The sequence below is a fragment of the Hevea brasiliensis genome, chromosome 15 (assembly GCF_030052815.1).
Source record: "Hevea brasiliensis isolate MT/VB/25A 57/8 chromosome 15, ASM3005281v1, whole genome shotgun sequence".
Lineage (NCBI taxonomy): Eukaryota > Viridiplantae > Streptophyta > Magnoliopsida > Malpighiales > Euphorbiaceae > Hevea > Hevea brasiliensis.
This window is the reverse complement of record NC_079507.1, coordinates 69,477,911-69,497,422: the sequence shown is the minus strand read 5'-3', so window position 1 is coordinate 69,497,422 and position 19,512 is coordinate 69,477,911. Positions and strand designations below refer to the sequence as shown.

General features: G+C 33.2%; 3 protein-coding genes across 3 annotated transcripts; 1 reads left to right on the top strand and 2 right to left on the bottom strand.

The window, feature by feature from the left end:
- The first annotated feature begins 716 nt into the window (after positions 1-716).
- Positions 717-10,270, top strand: LOC110636175 (uncharacterized). The gene is made up of 13 exons (XM_021785742.2): positions 717-930; positions 1,019-1,115; positions 1,208-1,271; positions 1,428-1,529; positions 1,620-1,684; positions 2,023-2,103; positions 2,504-2,583; positions 6,650-6,866; positions 7,082-7,137; positions 8,477-8,602; positions 8,864-9,047; positions 9,930-10,049; positions 10,169-10,270. The coding sequence occupies exons 1-13, from the start codon at positions 881-883 to the stop codon at positions 10,181-10,183; spliced, it is 1,257 nt and encodes a 418-aa protein (XP_021641434.2). The 5' UTR covers positions 717-880; the 3' UTR covers positions 10,184-10,270.
- Positions 10,271-11,841: 1,571 nt separating this feature from the next.
- Positions 11,842-14,383, bottom strand: LOC110636181 (inorganic phosphate transporter 1-4). The gene is made up of 2 exons (XM_021785752.2): positions 14,174-14,383; positions 11,842-13,662 (listed from the first exon to the last, which is right to left on the bottom strand). Exon 2 carries the CDS (start codon positions 13,612-13,614, stop codon positions 12,010-12,012), a length of 1,605 nt encoding a protein of 534 aa, XP_021641444.2. The 5' UTR covers positions 13,615-13,662; positions 14,174-14,383; the 3' UTR covers positions 11,842-12,009.
- Positions 14,384-16,981: 2,598 nt separating this feature from the next.
- LOC110636220 (uncharacterized) lies at positions 16,982-19,512 on the bottom strand. The gene is made up of 2 exons (XM_058136431.1): positions 17,730-19,512; positions 16,982-17,495 (listed from the first exon to the last, which is right to left on the bottom strand). Exon 1 carries the CDS (start codon positions 19,151-19,153, stop codon positions 17,819-17,821), a length of 1,335 nt encoding a protein of 444 aa, XP_057992414.1. The 5' UTR covers positions 19,154-19,512; the 3' UTR covers positions 16,982-17,495; positions 17,730-17,818.

The window sequence follows — 19,512 nt, the reverse complement described above, 5'->3', positions numbered from 1 at the left end:
AACTTATTTTTTTTTCATGTAATAAAATTAAATTGTATGAAAATGAAAATGCCATCATATTATAGTGTTACAGATTTGAGGAATTCAAAACATTTGGGGATAATTCTTTTTTATGAAATTAGTAAAAAAAAAATATATTTATGGGGTTAACATAACATCAAAACCAAAACCTTAAGTAAATGAATTTATTGGTTATTAGATTTCTAACATTTAAATATTCCCAATATGAAAAAGGCTTGAAACTTTAAAGTTGATTGAAATTTTTTTATAGTGAAAAATGTGGTAATAAAGCTTGACTTTGCATTATCCTTATTGATTTTATATCTAGATGGAAAAATATTATATGACTTATTAAAAAATGTTTGGTGCTAACTTATAATATGTGAGAGTTATTAATTTAATTTTAATATTTTTCTTAAACAAGTTTTATTTTTTATGTTACTTTATTAATATTTTATTTTAATATTAACACTACTTTTTTATATTATAAATTTATAATTAATTTTATTCATTTAAAAGGAGCATAATGATATTATAATTTTAAGTGTAAGAATTAAAAATTAAACTGAAATTAAAATTAAAATTAAAATTAAAACTAAAACTTAAATCTGAAAGTATTTTGAGCCGAATCGAAATTCTATTCTGACAAAACGAAAATCGAAGTTAAATTTCGATTCTTATTTTTACAAAAAAAAAAATAAAAAAATAAAAACCGAAAACAGAATCCGAAATCTGCACACTCACACGCGAGGCCAATCCGCCCTCTCCATTTTTAAATGTTCTTTCAAACGTTTTTACACTAATAACACCAAAGCAAATTCCTGCCTGTCACGGTCTACCTCATCGCATCGCTTGAGCGGGAGATTGGATTTCGCCCGAGATGGAAGCCGTTCCCTCTTCAGAACCTCTTGATCTCGACACCTTTCGCAGGTCTATTTCCCTCTTTCTGCATATAATAGTTTTTTTTTATTTTTTATTTGTTACAAAATTTAGATTTAACTTAAAAAGAAAAATCCAGTGAATTAAGAGAGCTCGAAGAAATTTACAGCAATTGCAATGAAATGTCCCCTTCAGATTCAGACCAATTACTGAAAGATTGTGCTCTTCAGATCGAGGTAATTTTGAGATCCTCTGTCCTTCCCATTCCAAGTTTGCCATTTTTTTTTAATAATTTCGGCGCCGGAATGTGAGAATTTTAATTATGCAGAGCAAAGTTGAGCAAATTATGACCGAGTGCTCTGACTTCAGTTTCTTAGGGATTGAAGATTTAGGTAAGCCCCTTCTTATTTCCGTTTCTTTCACAAGAAAATAGAGTTCATAGTGATAGAGAATAAAATATCCACAGTAACACCAAGCCTGTTTTGAAATTTGTGTTCTGTTTTTAGGATGTGTAATTCTGATATGAGATTCAACTCATGCTCATGTAGATGCGTTTGTAGAGCATCTGAAAGAGGAACTCAACACGGCAGAGGCTGAGAGTACCAAGATATCCAGTGAAATTGAGGTTCTTACAAGAAATCATGTGGAAGGTAAGGTATCATTCCTGACTAAATTTAGCATAGCATGCAGAAACATTTATTAAATGTGTTCCTTAACCCAGGTTCATTTTATTTTTCCAGATTTTACTCAACTGGAGAGTGATATTGAATTGTTGAAATGTTCTTTAGATATTATATCGTCACAGGTTAGTTATCTATTCACTGGAGACGTTTGTAATTTTCAAGAAAGAGATGACCTTTGAGAAAGTGAAGTGAGAAAGAGTCTGTTGACCTGAGCTAGGTTGTTGGATTAAACTTGTCAAGCTTAACTAAATGGGATTTTTTTTTATATGTTGATATTATTTTTCTCAAATTTTTCATGTTATTTTATGAAGGAAAGATTTAATTTCAATGCAGCATTCAGAAACTGAGAATCTTAAATGAATAAGAATTTGTGGCCATCTGTGCACTGCATTCTGTGTTTTCTCTTCTACAACTTTTTTCTGAGGTCTCTGGCATCCCATTTTTTTGTACCTTTTGTTAGGATGCGGAGAAAAGAAAAGAACATGGTTGCAGAGAAGAGCAATTAAATTCAACAAATGCACCTGGAGAATGTGAGTTTGAGGTATTAATTTAACGTGATCCTTCAATTTACCATCATTTTCACCCTGTGTATTGTTATAATTTAAATTGCATGAACATATTCATAATATTCATGTGTCGTGCTTCACAGTGTTGATTGAATCATATGATATAACTAAGCATGATGCAAGTAAACAGGAACTGAAATTTTGTTGGTTTCTGTATGATGATTGTGTTAACACTGTGACACTGATGTATAGGCTATATATATATTATATATTATATATATATATACAGTTAGAGTGCCATTATCTACCTTGAATTTCTAGAGTAATATAGAAATCATTTGTTCCATCTTGCCAATTATCTGATTTTTTTTCTTGAGTTGTTTCACTGAGCTGTTCATCAATACCAGTTTATGGGAGTGTTTTCACACCTTGCAGTTTTTAAAGCTTGATAATCAGATTGAGGAAAGCAAAGTAATGTTGAAGTCTTTACAGGATCTTGATTCCATATTCAAAAGGTAACTCAGTGACGTTAAACTTATCTTATTTGTGTGACTAAAGTGATGCAGTTTATATTCCTTGTCACGGCCATAGTGTGAGTCCAAATTGTGTCCTAAGCTTGTCTTGGAGAGACAAGCATCTTTGCAACTATCATTATTATTCTTTTAGCAGTAGGAAATTCAATGTCTATTTTATGTTTTTGTAGGACTCTTTAGCAATTTCTATTTTTGTTTCTCTATAGAAGTGTAGGAGTGTGGGGGTGAGGTGAAATATCATCCACTAGAATTATATAAAATGCACTAGGTAATACCCAAGAAAGATGGTGGAGTCACAATGGTCTCACTTAAGTACTGTCTTCCCATAATACTACCATGGTACTAAGGATTTATGCCACGAAAGCATAGATAGACAGGAGTCGCCACCTGGGTAATAACCGGTACATATTCAGTATTTCTTTTGAGGGTCATGGATGGCAACTTACTCCTTGCAAAGATTTCACAACCGTCATTACCATAACCCAATGTATAGGTTCGGGATAGTGGGTACGTAAGGGGAAGGTGTTAGGCACCCCTTACGCCTGGTCTAATCTTGTTAATGTTTCTAGAAGTCTTGTTTATTATTCATTTATTAAACTTTATCCTAAAAATGCAATTCTAATCCTACACACGCATGTAATTCACAAAAAGGTTGTTATTTACAAATAATTTTCACACACAAGTAATTCTCATCTATGGGGTTGCTAATTATTTAAATGATATTTACCAGATGACTAAAATTAATTTATTATTGAGAATTTAATGTACAAACAAATTCAATTTCAAATAACCCTAAGTTTCTATTTAACCTAATTAATTAATTTTTCACCAAGTTACCTTAAGGATAATTAAACTAAATTAATTATGTATATGTGTAATTTATTCTAATATCACATAAGGTTCAAACAATCACAACCTAATAAAGATTTCTAACATGTAAATTTATTTTACAATTATCAAGTATTAAATTAAATTTATTTTACATGTCAAGGTTAGTTTAATTTACAAACAAGATTAATTTTAATTTACAAAGTATTTATTTAAATTAATTACATGCAAAAGTCAGTTAAATTAAAAATGATTTTAATTTTAATTTACCAAATAAAAATCCTATTATTACTACAATTTTATGCCAATGGTTATTCTAAGAATTTAGGATTACTTACTTGTTAGTAATTGTAGTTGCCATTGGGGCAAGCTACCCTTAAAAAAAGGGCTTTCTCTTCTAGTATGGCAATGATATCCCTGGCTTACTCTCATTTAGCTCCATGTAAGCTCCACACAAATGCCCTCTTTGGTGCTTACCTTAGGGCTACTTACCAATTTTGTTTGTAATAAAAAATAAAGAAACTAAAGAAAATAAAGAAAATAAGAAAATACTAATAACAATTTACATTATATTCTAACTCTAGTCTCCTAAAGGGGTTAAAATTTCTAATCAATTACAACTAACTGATAGTCTAAGTCTTATAACATGATCCAAACACTTCATAACACCTATTGAATTAAAAAAACACAGAAAAATAGATCAAATATCAATTAAAACCCAAGAAAATACAAGAACAAGCATAAACATACAATTTCTAAATTCTGGCAGATTGACAGTAGTAAGAAATCTGATTTCTGAAAAATAGTTAGACATGCCTAAAAATCATGAAAAAATTACAGAAGACAGTCAACACACAATACAAGATCATAAAATTTATAAACCAGACAAAACCCTAGCCGAATGGTATACACAAATCGTAACTTTTTCTAGTGACAGAATTGCACTTTTTTTTTGTAAAATTCGTAACTCATCAACCACAACAAATATGAATGCGAAACCAATTAGAAAATATTCATAAGATTCTGAAATTAATTTTAAACGCTAGATTCGCATGAAATTGTTAAGAAACAAGGGAGATATAAGCTTCATAATTTGGGTATGCTGCAAATCGGATTTCGCAGAAACCCTAAATTCAAATAGCCATAACTTACAAAATACAAAAGCTTTTTCAGTGATTCTTGAGCCTAAAAATATAAAATTTCGTGTAGAATATGAATATAATTTTACTAAAATTTTTACAGATTCAGAAAATAACAAAAGATAATAAAAATGTGAGAGACAGGAAACTGAATATGTGCCGAGTTGTGTATCTCTCCAAATTAAACGTAATTACATGATCCACATGAACATGCAAGATAAATTAAAAGACAAAAAATATAGAATTAAATATTACGTGGCATAGATATTGAAAAGAAAAACTCCGCCTAAGTAGTTTGCGCTTAGCCGGTCCCAAGCCCGGATAAAGGAGGAGGGTTGCGGTAGGTGACAACCAGCGTAAAAATTTCAAGGTGACAACCAGCGTCAAAGGGTTTTAAGTTAAGTAGAACGAAGACAGAATACATGCATTGCAAGTTCAGTGAAGGCCAAACTGGTGATAGGGAAGGAGTTAGTTTGAATGGAGTGGCACTGTCCCAAAGTAATCACTTTAAATATCTAGGCTCAGTCCTTCAAGTAGATGGGGGATGTGAGGAGGATGTTAGTCATAGGATTAAAGCCGGATGGTTGAAATGGAGACGTGCCACGGGAGTTTTATGTGATCGTAAGATTCCCAATAAATTAAAAGGAAAATTTTACCTGACCATACGACACGGCTATGCTATATGGTAGTGAGTGTTGGGCGAAGAGTCGTATGCATCTAAGATAAGAGTTGCAGAGATGAGAATGTTAAGGTGGATGAGTGGCCATACTAGACTAGATAAAGTCCGTAATGAAAGTATTAGAGAAAAGGTAGGAGTGGTGCCAATAAGTTGAGAGAAGGGAGATTGAGGTGGTTTGGTCATGTGAAGCGTAGACATACGGAGGCTCCAGTTAGACAAGTAGAGCACATTAGGCTAGAGGATAGAAAGAAAAAAAGGGGTAGACCTAAATTGACTTGGAGGAGAGTAGTACAGCATGACTTAGAAGTATTACACATTTCTGAGGATTTAACCCAAAATCGTTCAGAGTGGAAAAAGCGAATCCATATAGCCAACCCCAAATTTTTGGGATAAAGGCTTAGTTGAGTCGAGTTAAGTTGTATAGATATTGAAAAGAAAATAACAAAAACTAACTTTCAAGAAATCTTGCAAGAAAATTTTTTTTGAAGAAAAGAAAAGAAACAATAAAAAACTAAAAGAATTTTAAATATTTTTAGATTTCCTATAGCTCTAAAATATCTCTAAATAACTCTGAATTTTCTGAATATTTCTAAATTTGTTTTTTTTTCTTTCTGTTTTTTTTTTCTTCCCTCCCCTTTTTCTTCTCCCTCAGTAGGGTATTTATAGGGTTTTGGGAGAGAGGTGTAATAGGGTTTGGAGTCCTAGGATGATAAGGTTCAAATAACTTAAACAACTGGGATTACAGAATTTGGGTGAGACTGGGATATGGGTGAGGTGTTTAAACCAATAGGAAGAGAGGGAAAGGGGAAGGGGAAGACACCAATAGGGAGTGAGGAAGAGAATGGGGTCAAGTGGGAGAGAGAGTTTGTATAAGAGAGGGATAGAGAAAAAGATATTTTCTTCTTTTAATTTTCAGAAAATAAATTAAATGGGTCCTATTTAAAATTCCTAACTAGGCTTTCTTAGGCCCATGAAGCCCAATTAAACTTAATTAGGTCCATTTAAGAACTACCCGTATTAAATTTAAACAAAACAAAATTTTATTTAAATTTAATTAAATTAATTTTCCAAAAAAAACATATTATTATTTTTTTTTTCAAGATCACGTTACGGAATTAATAATTCAGCTCTGTGCCTCCAATTACATCTTACAGTCATATAATTTTCATCATCGAGTTTTTCACTATCTCAATGCACATACTCATCACAAAATAAGGGTTTACAATAAAGTTGTAGCCTCTACAGGTATATTTAGCTTTTTTTGCTGAATTAAAGTATTTTGGTCATGAGAACCTAGGGTTCTACATCATAACGTCTTTTCCATGAGCCTTTTACATACTTTTTTCAATTGTTGTTCTCAGGATTGATGCTGTAGAATATTTTTTTCAATCATTGTTCTCAGGATTGATGCTGTAGAACAAATTGAAGATACATTATCAGGTCTAAAAGTCATTGAATTTGATGGGATCTGTATTAGATTGTCATTGCGGACATATCTTCCTAAATTAGAAGATTTATTGTGCCAACAAAAGATTGAAGGAGCTGCTGAGCCTTCTGAAGTAAATCATGAATTGCTGATAGAAGTAGTTAATGGAACCATGGAGCTTAAGAATGCTGAGGTATGGACACCTTTTTCTCCCAAAATAGATTTCACTATTTCTTCTCATTCATCTTACTTACTGAAAAAAGCAGAAATAAGGAGGAAAAAAGGAAAAATAATAGGATAACTGACCTGAATGGTTACCCAGTTGGCTAGGTCCTCTCTCCTCTCCATTTATTACTATCTGATGGATCTTGGGATGGTTTTCTGACATTCTTATCAGTTTTTTTCCAGATTTTTCCAAATGATGTGTACATAAATGATATTATTGATGCTGCAAAATCTTTCAGGTTCGTTTTTATTTGTATTCCTTCTGGTGCCAAATTTGTATTTGTAAAAGTAGTGCAAGGAACCTCTTTTTCCATTTTTGGATAAAACTATTCTCTAATATTTGGTTTGGCCATTTGCATCTTCAAAACTCTGCTACTGCTTCTACTGGATTCCTTTTAACATATCAAATAATTTCATATACCTATTTATATAATCAATTGTACCTATTTCTTGCCCAGGCCTAGAACTTTTTCAGAATACTGCAATGCAAGGAACAATATTGCTATTTTCCACTCCTAATGCCAAAAGATGAATTATGTTGGATTATGGCTAACATTGTGCATTCTTGGAATAAGACACTTATGTCAAACAAGTTACTATCTTTTGACACTATTATCAGATATTATGGGCTGCTGATCAAAAAATAATGGCTGTCAATGAAAATATGACAATTATGGCTATGAGGTGATGTTAAATTAGTGGGGACCTTTCTGTTCTAAGCTGTTGTTATTATGTTGTAAAGATGAAATGTGATATAGCTTTGGATACAAAACAGCTTTAGGATACATGAGTTGGGGGCACTGTTACAAGTTTATAAACTTTTGCTACAACAGGTTGCAGTTCTGCTTCTCTATGTAATTAGACTACAGGTCTACAAATCTCCATAAACAAGAGCAAATAGACCAAAAGAAGTGTACGTTTGTCAAAGCATGAGTTACCTTTAGCATAAGGGCAAACTTCTACTTTAATTTCCAAAGGAATTAAATTTGTAGCTGTCAGAAAAGAAAACCTCTTTCAGGTTGCTTAGCTGACACTGGTCACAATGTGCCTGATGGTTGCTTGCTTTCATCACAATTTAAACAATTTTTTTCCCTAAAATATTTCTTTTATTGATTTGTCAGTAAGGAAAAAAATCATCTCTTAAAGATTTGTTCTTTTTTGCACTTTGCTTTGCATGTGGGTTTGCCCGCTGTAATCTCAATGCCACATATTTGGCCTTTGAAAGTTTAGTCCTTACTTTTTGTTGTATTTAGTTTGTTTAACTATTTTCTTTCTTGTCTTGGTCGTGCAGTGGGATCTCTTTCTGTAATAGCTTTGTGATTGATTTATTTATGTTGGTCAGATATACTAGTTGCTGGATTTACACTTTTTTGTAAAACTTTCTTGGCTATTTTAACCATCTTCCAGTTATACTTCAATGTGAAAACTAGTAATGCTTATAATTTGGAGATATAAATGTGTATTAATTCAAATTCATGATTATGTGAACAAGTTGATTATCTGACTCTCTTTATTGTATTTACTTTGCAATGCCATTGCTTTAGTTTTATAGTAAACTATTCTTTTGCAATGTTGCAGGCAATTATTTTCACACTCATCCATGGAGACCAGGTCTTCGTTGGAGTGGTTTGTCAGAAAAGTGCAAGATAGAATCATTCAGTGCACCTTGAGACGTTTGGTGGTGAAGCATGCAGATAAATCAAGGTAGACTACCATGTTTAAGGCCAAGTTTTCAAGTGTTGACTTTCTGAAATTGACAAAGATCTATGTGATATAAATGGAATAAATTGACACAGATCTATATGATATGAATGGAATAAATTGGCACAGATCTAGTGATATGAATGGAATAAATTGACACACATATATGATAATCTCTATGAAATAATGAGATTAGCTTTCAACATAGCACTTTTAGTCTCATAATTTTTTGCATATTTTAGAATAACTTATCTCCTAATGCAGGCATTCGTTTGAGTACTTGGATAGGGATGAGACAATTGTTGCTCATTTGGTTGGGGGAGTTGATGCATTCATAAAGTTAAGTCAAGGTTGGCCCATAGCAAGATCTCCACTGAAGGTGTTGTCCCTCAAAAGCTCAGATCACCATTCGAAAGAAATTTCATTAAGCTTTCTTTGCAAGGTTGAGGTGCGCATTCATATCTTCTGTCTTGCTTTTGGATGAACTGAAAAGTATCACGTGCTAAAATTTTTATTTTTTAATTGGTGCCTGAAAAATTCATAGTTTCCAAGTTCTTAATTAAAAATACGAACTTCCAATCAATATATTTTATTTGTGTATCTGTGGTTTAAGAAAATCATTTAGCTCAAGGGGGCATAAGTCTGTTGTCAAGATAGGAATCATGTATTTGGGTGGAGAGTACAGGATTTTTCAAGTCATTCGGCTAAAAAATTCTTTAATTAATGAAGTTGAAACTTTATGTGTTACTTGGAAATTGGTATTATTTAAATGATTGTGAGAGTTTTTAATCCAGTCCAATGAAGTTACATTGAATAAATCATGGATAAAAAAGTCAGGTTGACATTGAAGAAACACTGGTTTTGCTGAAATTCATTGACATTTTGATCTGGTGACGAAGGTAGTTTATATTATGAATTTTGTTTTATTATATTTTTTTTTTGGAAAATATTGGAAGCTAATTGTATTGCAGCTTATCTAATTTACATTGATAAGAGTTCTCGTTACCACAACCTACAGTGCGCAGACAATATTCAAGCCTTTTATCTATATTAAACAAATCTAATCATGCATTAGGCCCATTTAAGTAATTCTGCTGAATATGATCTTGAGTTCTTAATATAGGGATATAGGAAATGGTACCGATAAATGAAACTAACAATCATGGTAAGAGTAACTTTTACTGGTGATGTATGCATGTCTGCAGTTTACATTCCGATAAAAGGTTAGTATTTTTGAACATCTTGGAAAAATGTTTGTAACAAGGTTTATACATAGTGGTTTATCTATTAATCTTTTCCCCTCTTTGGTTGTGTAATTTCAATTCATTAGGAAGTGGTGAACTACTTGGACGTAAACGTGCAGCTAAACTTGTTGATCTTTGTGGAAGCTATTGAAAAAGTACTTGTTGAACAAATGCGCATAGAACTGCATTCTGACAGCACTTCTAAAGTATGATTACTGCTCCTCTTTAGACCATCATGAGCCATTATAATTCAAATTGTTTAGCAGTTGGTCTAGTTTAACACGAGTATATATATATTTTTTCAAAAAATTTGCTCTTTCTTCAGCATACTTCTCGATGATGTACCAGAATGATATCCTGACAGCACCATTTGATTGTGATTTCATTTTCGATATGATAGTCCATGTGATGCTGGTTTCACTCGATATATTATATCCAGGCTAATCCTTTGCGTAGTTCTTCCAATAAATTGAACTCGTGATACTTCAGCTGCCAGTGCACTTCCTTTTTTCTTTAATTCTGTTATTTTCGGGATCCATAAATTGTTTTGAATTCTGAGCAGTTCATTTAGTGGGCTCCAAGATGTATTGAAATTTGTTTCTAGCTGGGTGAATTTGATTTCAAACTCACCGTTTTTCTAAAGTTAAAAATAGTAATTTCCTTTTTTTTCTACCCTAGTTTTTGGATCCATAAGAGAAAAGCCGACTGAATTCACAATTCAACATTGTATTAACTAATTACATAATTAAACTCATAAATTCTTGTTTCTTCTTTATATGAAGGCAGTTTAAATTCGCAATTCGATGTTGTGTTAGCTAATTATCTACTATTAAATTATAATTCTAAAGCAATTTCACAACTACAGAAGAAGAGGAAAAAATAGTTAACAAACAGAACCGAAATTCACAATTTAAAATTTTTTAAAAAAATTTGTAATCCCAGGAAAAAAAATAGTAACATGAAATAAATTATATTTGAATGTCATAAGTGGGATTTGAACCGAGGATCGTGATTTTTTAAATATATCAAAGCCTGAATAAACAATGAATAATTCGAATTTTAATATATATATTTTGAATATATATAATATATGTTAATTTTAATGGATGTGAATTTAAGATGTGCATTTTTAATTTTCTTAATTTATAATCAAAGCAAGAAGCCATTGTAGATTGTTTGTAGTACGTAGCATAATTTCTCTATTGGACATTTGGGGCCAAAATTTCCAGTGTTAGGTGTTACTGCTTAGATCATTCTGTTGGACCAAATGCTATAAACATCATGCCTAAGACTATCCATGTTTTGAAAATTTTATAACTAATAAATGATAGTGACATTGTGGAATCAACTCCCAACAACCTCCCCTAACTTCCAATTGATATTCTCTTACTACGCCAATTCTATATATATATATATATATATATATATATATATATATATATATATATATAAAATAAAAATATTCAATAACATTATAGTAGAAGTAGAGTTGGTTATGAATATTTTGAAATTGAATTAAAATTAGATTAATTTAATTTAAAATTAAAATTAAATCGAATTTAGTTAAAACCAATTTTCAATCCAACAAAAATTCATCGGTTTTAGTCAAAATTAAGTTTTTCCCTTTTTAAAATAAAAATTTTCAATATTTAAATAAAATCGAATAGACTTGTAATTCAATCCCCTTAAATTTTAAATTGAAATTATTGATTTTGGCCGGACCGGTGGCCACTCCTATGTTCATCTAATTTACAATTTGGTTAATGCCTTATCTGCATATATAATATTATTAAACAGGGAAGATTGCTGGAAGTTGCATTGCATATTGACAACCCTGCCACTGAAATATTACTCATTGAAATAGTATTTTCCTTGCTAATTATTGTTATGAAAATTAGAAATTAATTTTTATTTTTTTTGACGTGATTCTCTCTGCAACTTAATTTCAATACTGAAAATCTTGTGCACTGCAATATTCTTAAACAAGGCTTGGCGTGATTGAAGGAAACAAGTATTACATCACATTTAAATACACTGTCAATAATTATTCAATACACAGAATAGAAGCAGAAAAAAACTTGAGGAGTGAGAAGCACTTAAAATTTTACAAATTTTCTAATAACATAATTTCATCTGATGAAGTTGTTTGGTGAAGCCAAATCATATTCATACTACTGGCACTGTCCTACTCGAAGAGGTTTCTGGTGCTTCATCCTCGTTTTCTCCTGTAAGCTCTTCCAGGGACTTTCCTTTCGATTCTGGCACCAATAATGTGAACAAGATTCCAAAGAAGTTGATCACACCAAGCACGATAAGCGAATTTTTCACTCCAATGCCAGGTGGGTAGCCAGCTTCAGTCTTTGCAGGGTCTGTGGGCTGTGCAGCATAGAGGAACCCAAATGCACCGACAATAGCCCCAGCCTTTCCACAAGCTGCAGATATTCCATGGCAAGTTGACCTTAGCCTTGCAGGGAAAATCTCTGCTGGAACAACGAATGTGGTGGCATTTGGTCCAAAATTGGCGAAGAAAAATGTCAACGAGTACATGATCAGGAACCCAATCCTGTTCTCCTTCAAAGTCCAGTGATGATAAGGTATTGCCAGAGCAAACATAAATACAGTCATGAAGAAAAAACCCATCACTTGGATGAAAAACCTCCCTATACGATCAATGAGAGCCACTGTGAACCAATATCCAGGAACTGTGCCACATAAGGCAATAAGTGTTTGTGCTCTGGCAACCACATATACTTCATGAATTGCATTCATGGTCTGTGCAGCTGGAATCCAACCGATTGCGCTAAAGATATCCTTCTGGAAAAGATTTGAACTGTAATATCCTATGTCCAGCAAGAACCAGCAGACAGTGGTTCCAAGCAAGTGAAGCCCATGTCTACGGGCAAATTCCTTGGTGAAAAGACCAAATGAATTGGATGGGTCATGAGATATCTGCTCTACCTTCTGCTCTTCTGCTTCAAGCTCCACCTGCAGTACTCTAGACATGTCTGAAGCTGCCTGCTTCGCATTCTTTGCAACGAGAGCTGTGTAACGAGCTGTCTCAGGCATCTTCATTCGCCAGTAGTAAGTCATGGCTGCTGGTACAGCTCCAAACATCAAAATGATTCGCCAAACATAGTCTGCTTCCGGCACGGTTGAGCCTAATGGATTAACTTCATAAGTAGGGGCGCTGTAGGCATGATCAAAGGCCGCTGACACAATCAGAGCAACAATCCCACCAGTTAGAATTCCAAATCCTTGCATTGCAAACACTGCGGCGATAAATGCCCCACGAGTCTTTTTATTAGCATATTCGGACATGATTGTTGCAGAGAGAGGGTAGTCACCTCCAATCCCAAAACCAAGCCAAAATCTGAAGAAACAGAGTGTGGCTATGACACCCTTTGCAGAATGTCCAAAGGAAAGTCCTGAGGCAACGGAACAGACCACCATAAGCATAAGGGTCATTCCATAGACCTTCTTCCTGCCTAATTTGTCACCAAGCCATCCAAAGAAGAGCTGGCCAGCTAAAGTACCACAAAACGCCACGCCATTAACTGCTGCTGCAACGTTGGGAGGCAGCGTGCCAGGCTTTGCTGCCCCATCGACATGGTAGTATATACGACCAAGTAATTTAGTAACAAGTGAAATGGAGAAAAGATCGTATGCATCTGTGAAGAAACCCATTCCAGCAATTATGATTGCAGTGAAATGGTACCATTGTGTCTTTGCCAAATCAAGTGCATTAAGCACTCCTAACTGATTCCTAGCCATCACTAGAGAGTTTCACAAGTTCTTGTGGTGACTGTCTTCCCCCAACAACTGCAAAAGAGCACATTGAAAGATATGAGTAATCGCTTTTGGACAACAAGAAATCAAAATTCAAGAATAGGTGCAACAACTATTCACCATATAAAATTATAAATTGCTACCATTCAATGATTCTATATTTCTTTTTTTCATTATCTTTCTGCAACTAAATCTTGATTTCCCCCCTTTTCTATACACTTCATCACTGGTTAAAGTAAGCGGGTTTAGCATGTATGGATTTATTGGTTAAAAAGGAAAAGAAAGATTGTATCATAAAGTACACTATTTTACTAGTGTCCTCCATTCAAAATAATACTTTTTCTTTTAAAAAAACAAATTCTTTTCAGAAAAGAAGTCTTAAAAAGCAAGCAAAGAAACACTAAGAAGGAGCTAGCTAGCTTGGAAAGGGAAAGATCCTAGTTATGCAAGGAACTAGCAACTAGCATGTATCCTTTGGTAAGCAAAAAGGGAATAGTAGAACAGTGGCTATAGCCAAATACTTGATAGCAAGAGAGAGGCCTACCTTTTGGATTGATGAAAGAGAAGAGATAGAGAAGCAGGTTTGTTGCAAAGAGATGATGGATGCTATTTATGTGAACCTCCCTCCATCAAAAACCCAGAATAATCTCCGGCATCTAATGGACAAATCGCATATGCCTGCCTCAAGTCTTCTTCTAATATAATAATATGGAAGTCAATGTTTTCATTTTTCTTTGCTTCGTCAATCTCTACATTAATGGCGTTCGACACCAGAAACTAGCTTGTCAATGTTATTTACACATACGCGGACAAGTGGGATTCCTAACCCTTTGTTTGGACACTTAATTAGTTGCACATAAATTGAATAGAGAAAATAAATAAATGAAAAATTTACCTTTTGATTTGAATATATTATCAAAATAAAAAAGAAATATAATTATTTTTTCAAGAAAAACGAAAAATGGTTATTATACTTTTATTTTCTTAAGTAATTTACACATAAACAATACTTTTATTTTCACCTTCTTTCATATTTCACTTTAATTTAAAGAAAATTTAAAAAATAAATTTCTCTTTTATTTTTCTTTCTATTTATTTCTCTTTCTTATTTTATATTTAAATAAAAATTAAAGATATTAATTTTATTTTCTTTCTCCTTTTGTTTTTCCTCTCTCTGCAAACAAAGGTAAAGAAACTGTCATGGCAAGAACTAAAGCTCCAAACTACATGCCACCATTAAGCACGCAATTTCTGGAGATAATATTTAATTAATCGTTAGCTGCATTATTAGACCGTTATGTCGTATTCATGGTAATAAAATAGTAACGATCATTGCTTCAGCAGTAATATCTTAATTTTTTTATTTCCATATAATTATATACGTTTATTCCAAAGTCAACATTTGCTGAATTCCCAAACTAGACTCCAAATTTTTCTATGTTCTATTTTATTTTTTAATTTTAATTATTTTATAATATAAACAACAAATTATCTTACTCATTAAAATATTATTTTTTATTACATAATTATAAATAAAATGTACACATATTCACACATACAGGAACTGCACCCACATTATATATCTACATAAAATAATATGAGATTGGATCATATTTATTTTATGAAAAATAATTTATATATTAATATAAAAATATTTTTATTATTTAATTATAATATTAAATTAATAATATATATTTATATTATTAATATAAAAATATTTATATATTTTAATAAAATTATCAAAATTTAAAAATAAAATTTTCTTTAAAATGATTTAGTACAAGTGTGAAATGAACCTATTTGTGTGTTGGAGCCTGTGGCGCCCTGGTCGTCTCATTGCTTAGGTTCACATTGCTCCCTTATCTGTAACAATACTGCTTTGGTCAACTTTAGACCAAAAGAAAAAAAATTCACATAATTAGATGAAGACTTCATCAAACCATTGATTACCGCCTAATAATCCATTAATTGATATCTAATTAATTATATTAATTTATAAGACATATGTAGATATTTTTTAAACTTCATCAAATTCAATGATACAGTTGATTTTTTTTTTTCAACTATAATAAATAATTTATCCAATTGGTTTGTTTGACATTGCCTACAAAATAAATACAATTTAAAAAAAAAATATTTGGTGATAGAAAATTTGCATAACGATGACCTACTAAATGATGCAAAACAAGTAAGATGTTAAGAAACGTATGTATTACCTCAAATGATTATTAAAATTGAAGTAATTGTAACCCTTGAAATTAAAATAAGAATAAAAAATATGAAAATTATGCATACTTATAATAATGTTGCATATTTTTTTTATGACAAATTATTTATATAATATATTAAGTATTTGTGTTTTTTAAACTCGCATAGATATGAGATTCATTTTTCATAATTTATGATAAAATTTATATTTATAAAAATATAAAAAAAATATTAAAATTTAGTACTCTGAATACATATAATAATTTTTCTTTTTTATGGGTTATTAAACGATATAACGTGTTACTAATTGATAATAAAATCGTTAAATTAAGGTCACTCGTATTCTTTCCTTATTTTATTTTCTGCTGCTTTTATCGTCATTATCAAACGACATATCATTTTGCTTGGTGAATTTGTAGTTTGACCTTTTTTTTCATCATGAATTTTTAGCTTTATTAAATTAAATTAAATTAATTGAATTTACCTCTTTAAGTCTAAGAAAAACAAATCGATGGCCGATGAGAAATGAATAAAATTAAAAGAAGAAATTCACAGTTATGAACTAGAAAAAGGAGCATTAACAATGAAGAGCCTCTTTTTAAGTTGGGTTCTTCACAACCTTTACGCTACTGAAGAACCTCTTCAAGTCCTTCATAGCCTTCTCTTCAATTTGAATTGAACGTTCATCCCTCGAGAATCTGATGGTGATCCCTGGCTAGATGCAATTGAGAATACGGCGGTTCTAGTCTTTGGACTTTGGGAACTATTCTGCTGCTGTTTCAATTATTGTGATCTTGGACTTTGAAAAAATGCCAGATGTTTGCCCTTCTTCTAGGTTGGGTGCCCCAAGTGCCGTGGATATGGGTCAAGAGATCAAGGTGCTTTTTGCTGTGAAGCAGCGAAGAGAAGTGGGCTTTACTTTCTTCGAGCCAAATTATTTTTCGCAAATTTTAGGAATAATAACACATCTGCCCTTTTAATTTTGTAGGTTCATGACATGGTTGCTACACCAGAAATTGTAAAGATTCAAAAAATAACTAGCCATTCTACCAGTAATATTTACTTTTTTAAGAGACCCAGAAGGTCTAGGGCTATATGACATGAGGTGCTTACATTGGAGGCAATTTTGTGAATGGGAATGGTGTATTTAAGGCAACTCTGCCAAAGCCACTTATTTATTTTACAGAGGAAAAACAAAATAACACAACTAAAATCTACAGAAAATAACGCCTACAGTAATAGCTGACAACTAAAATCTACAGAAAATAACGCCCACAGTAATAGCTAGTAAATTGTGGGAAATATCATCTGGGGGAGAATCCCAAACAGATAGTCTATAATTAGCAGCAATTCTAGCCACATTATCTGCACAAGCATTTGCTTCTCCAAGCTCCAAGACCTAAATCCAAAATGGCAGCTGAACTGTTTTTTCTTCTTCTATCAAGAGGCCTGCAAACCCAGATAACACTAACTAGGAACTCTATTAGGCCATGAAACTCCTAGAACGTGATCCTTCAATAACTCAACACCAGCTTTTGGAAGATCCTTCAGCACAAGCATACCCAGACTCCCCAGGTCCGCAACCATGCTGCCTTTATACACATGTTGGAACTCCACCCTCTATTTCTTTTATTCATCACATTCACTTTTTTGTTGTCCTTTCTCATGTAGGATAACCAAGTAAATAATATTAGAGGAAAAGAAAAGGAAGAGGAATTCAAAAATCTCAATGTAATATTTATAAAGACTATTTATATTTAACAAAAGTTACATGAAAAATTGAAACAAATAAATATTTCTCATTATTAACTAAAATTTTTTGCTGAACAGATAGATATACAAGCATATGTAATAAATAATACATGATAAAATGCGATTAATAATTCTCTGACCTTTACACCTTGTCACCATCAGAAACCTGCCAGTGTATTTCATTGTTACTTGAGCTCACCAAGCAGATGATGGTGCTGAGAAAAAGACATCATCCATCAACAATAAATTGATCATCTTGAGTATCACCATCAACCCTGGTGTCTCCATGTACCATACCACCCACATGGTGCAAATTATGCATCATTTGTGAAAGATAATGGTTACTAGCACCAGTATGATCAGAAAGCCCAGTCGAATGACCAGTCCACTGCGAAACAATCCCAAGCAATTGGCCAGTAAGGTTCTGTTGCTCATGAAGAATTCGGGTCTGAATCTGCCCCATTTCTGCTCGGTGTTGTTCTAACATACCATCAATCCTCTTCTTCCATTCTGACCTCCTCCTGTTCATCCTCTCCTCCCATTCTTTCTCCTGAATCAAATCCTCCTCTCTTCTTCTTCTTTCCCTCTCTTCACTCTCCCTTTCCATAGCTTCCCATTCTCGATATCTTTTCCATCTCATCTTTTCCCTATCCTTTTCCCTTTCTTCCCTGTCTTCCAATTTCCGTTCCCACTCTTGCTCTCTCTCCATTCGAATGTTCTCCCTCCTCTGCCTCTCCCGCTCTATCTCCGCTTCATGTTGCTCAAATCGAGTCTCCATTTCCCTCAACTGCCCTATTTGGTTTGAAAGGAAACCAAACACCCTCTTCCCCAAACCCTTCAACACCTTCCTTTTCTTCCTCAAATTAGAAACATTAGGGTCCACTTCTTCGTACATGAAAGCTTCATCCCCTTCCTCTCTCACTCGATCATTACTATTATAATTTTCCTCTGCCTCTGCCTCTTCCCCCTCATAATCAAAACCCAAACCTAGCATCCCATTCTCACCTCCATCAATCCCAGCAAAATCTCCCTCTGCTGAATTACCCATTTGCCCAAACTCCGCAATCTCCATCCCCCTACCAGCGCCCAACAACCCTCCACCATTTTCCCTATCCTCACTCAAGACTGCTGTCAAATCGCTCCCATTACTGCCATTCGAACTATATGCCATGGGAACATCCCCGAAAACTTCCTTGTACAGCAAAAAATTCGACCAATGTGTAAGCCCTTCCAACCAGTCAAACTCATCCCCATTACTGCACTCTCCATTAACTGAATTCTCTAGTGCAGAGAGCTCAGGCTTCTTGATCTTTTGCTTAACAAGCAAGTATTGGTGCCTCATATTTTGCACCTTAGTGGACACATCTTTCCAAGTCCACTGCCAAGAGTAGGTGACAGGATCACGAACATGGTGCACGTAATTCACATACAAAGCAATGGGTCTATATTTCTTCTCTCTAGTTTTCATTTTCGCGAGGGTCCCATCAGAGACCATCTCACCGTAATTCTCAATTAGGGTTTTCTCTTCTGCTTCTGTCCATTTCTTTCTTCTCGGCGGCACCATTAGACACCAATATCAACGCCAACAATACCAGCCCTAACACTCAATTATTCAATAATGGACACAACAAGATTATCGCATACCAAACCGTGTTGCATAGAAAGAAAAGCCCTTGGACCTACCCCAATGACGAAGCTAAACAAAATTGACAACAGCAGAGACTAGAGAGAAGCAGCGCTTACCTGTGAAGTAGAGATTGCAGAATGATCGAGGGGAGGGGAGATGCTAAGATGGGCTTTCTGCAAGGTATATGGAGGAGGATTTTCTCTTGAAAATTTGGAGAGAAAGCGAGGGAATCTATGAGAAAGTGATGTAGGATTACTGCCTTGGGATGAAAGTGAATTTTTTCGAATTAAAAAAAA

What these genes read in the sequence shown, in the direction of transcription:
- LOC110636220 (XM_058136431.1), bottom strand. Translation starts at nt 19,153, where the DNA reads ATGGTGCCGCCGAGAAGAAAGAAATGGACAGAAGCAGAAGAGAAAACC.
- LOC110636175 (XM_021785742.2), top strand. Translation starts at nt 881, where the DNA reads ATGGAAGCCGTTCCCTCTTCAGAACCTCTTGATCTCGACACCTTTCGC. An exon ending in CTGGAGAATGTGAGTTTGAG is followed by an intron (nt 2,104 to 2,503) that starts GTATTAATTTAA and finishes CACACCTTGCAG; the next exon opens with TTTTTAAAGCTTGATAATCA. An exon ending in AAGCATGCAGATAAATCAAG is followed by an intron (nt 8,603 to 8,863) that starts GTAGACTACCAT and finishes CTCCTAATGCAG; the next exon opens with GCATTCGTTTGAGTACTTGG.
- LOC110636181 (XM_021785752.2), bottom strand. Translation starts at nt 13,614, where the DNA reads ATGGCTAGGAATCAGTTAGGAGTGCTTAATGCACTTGATTTGGCAAAG.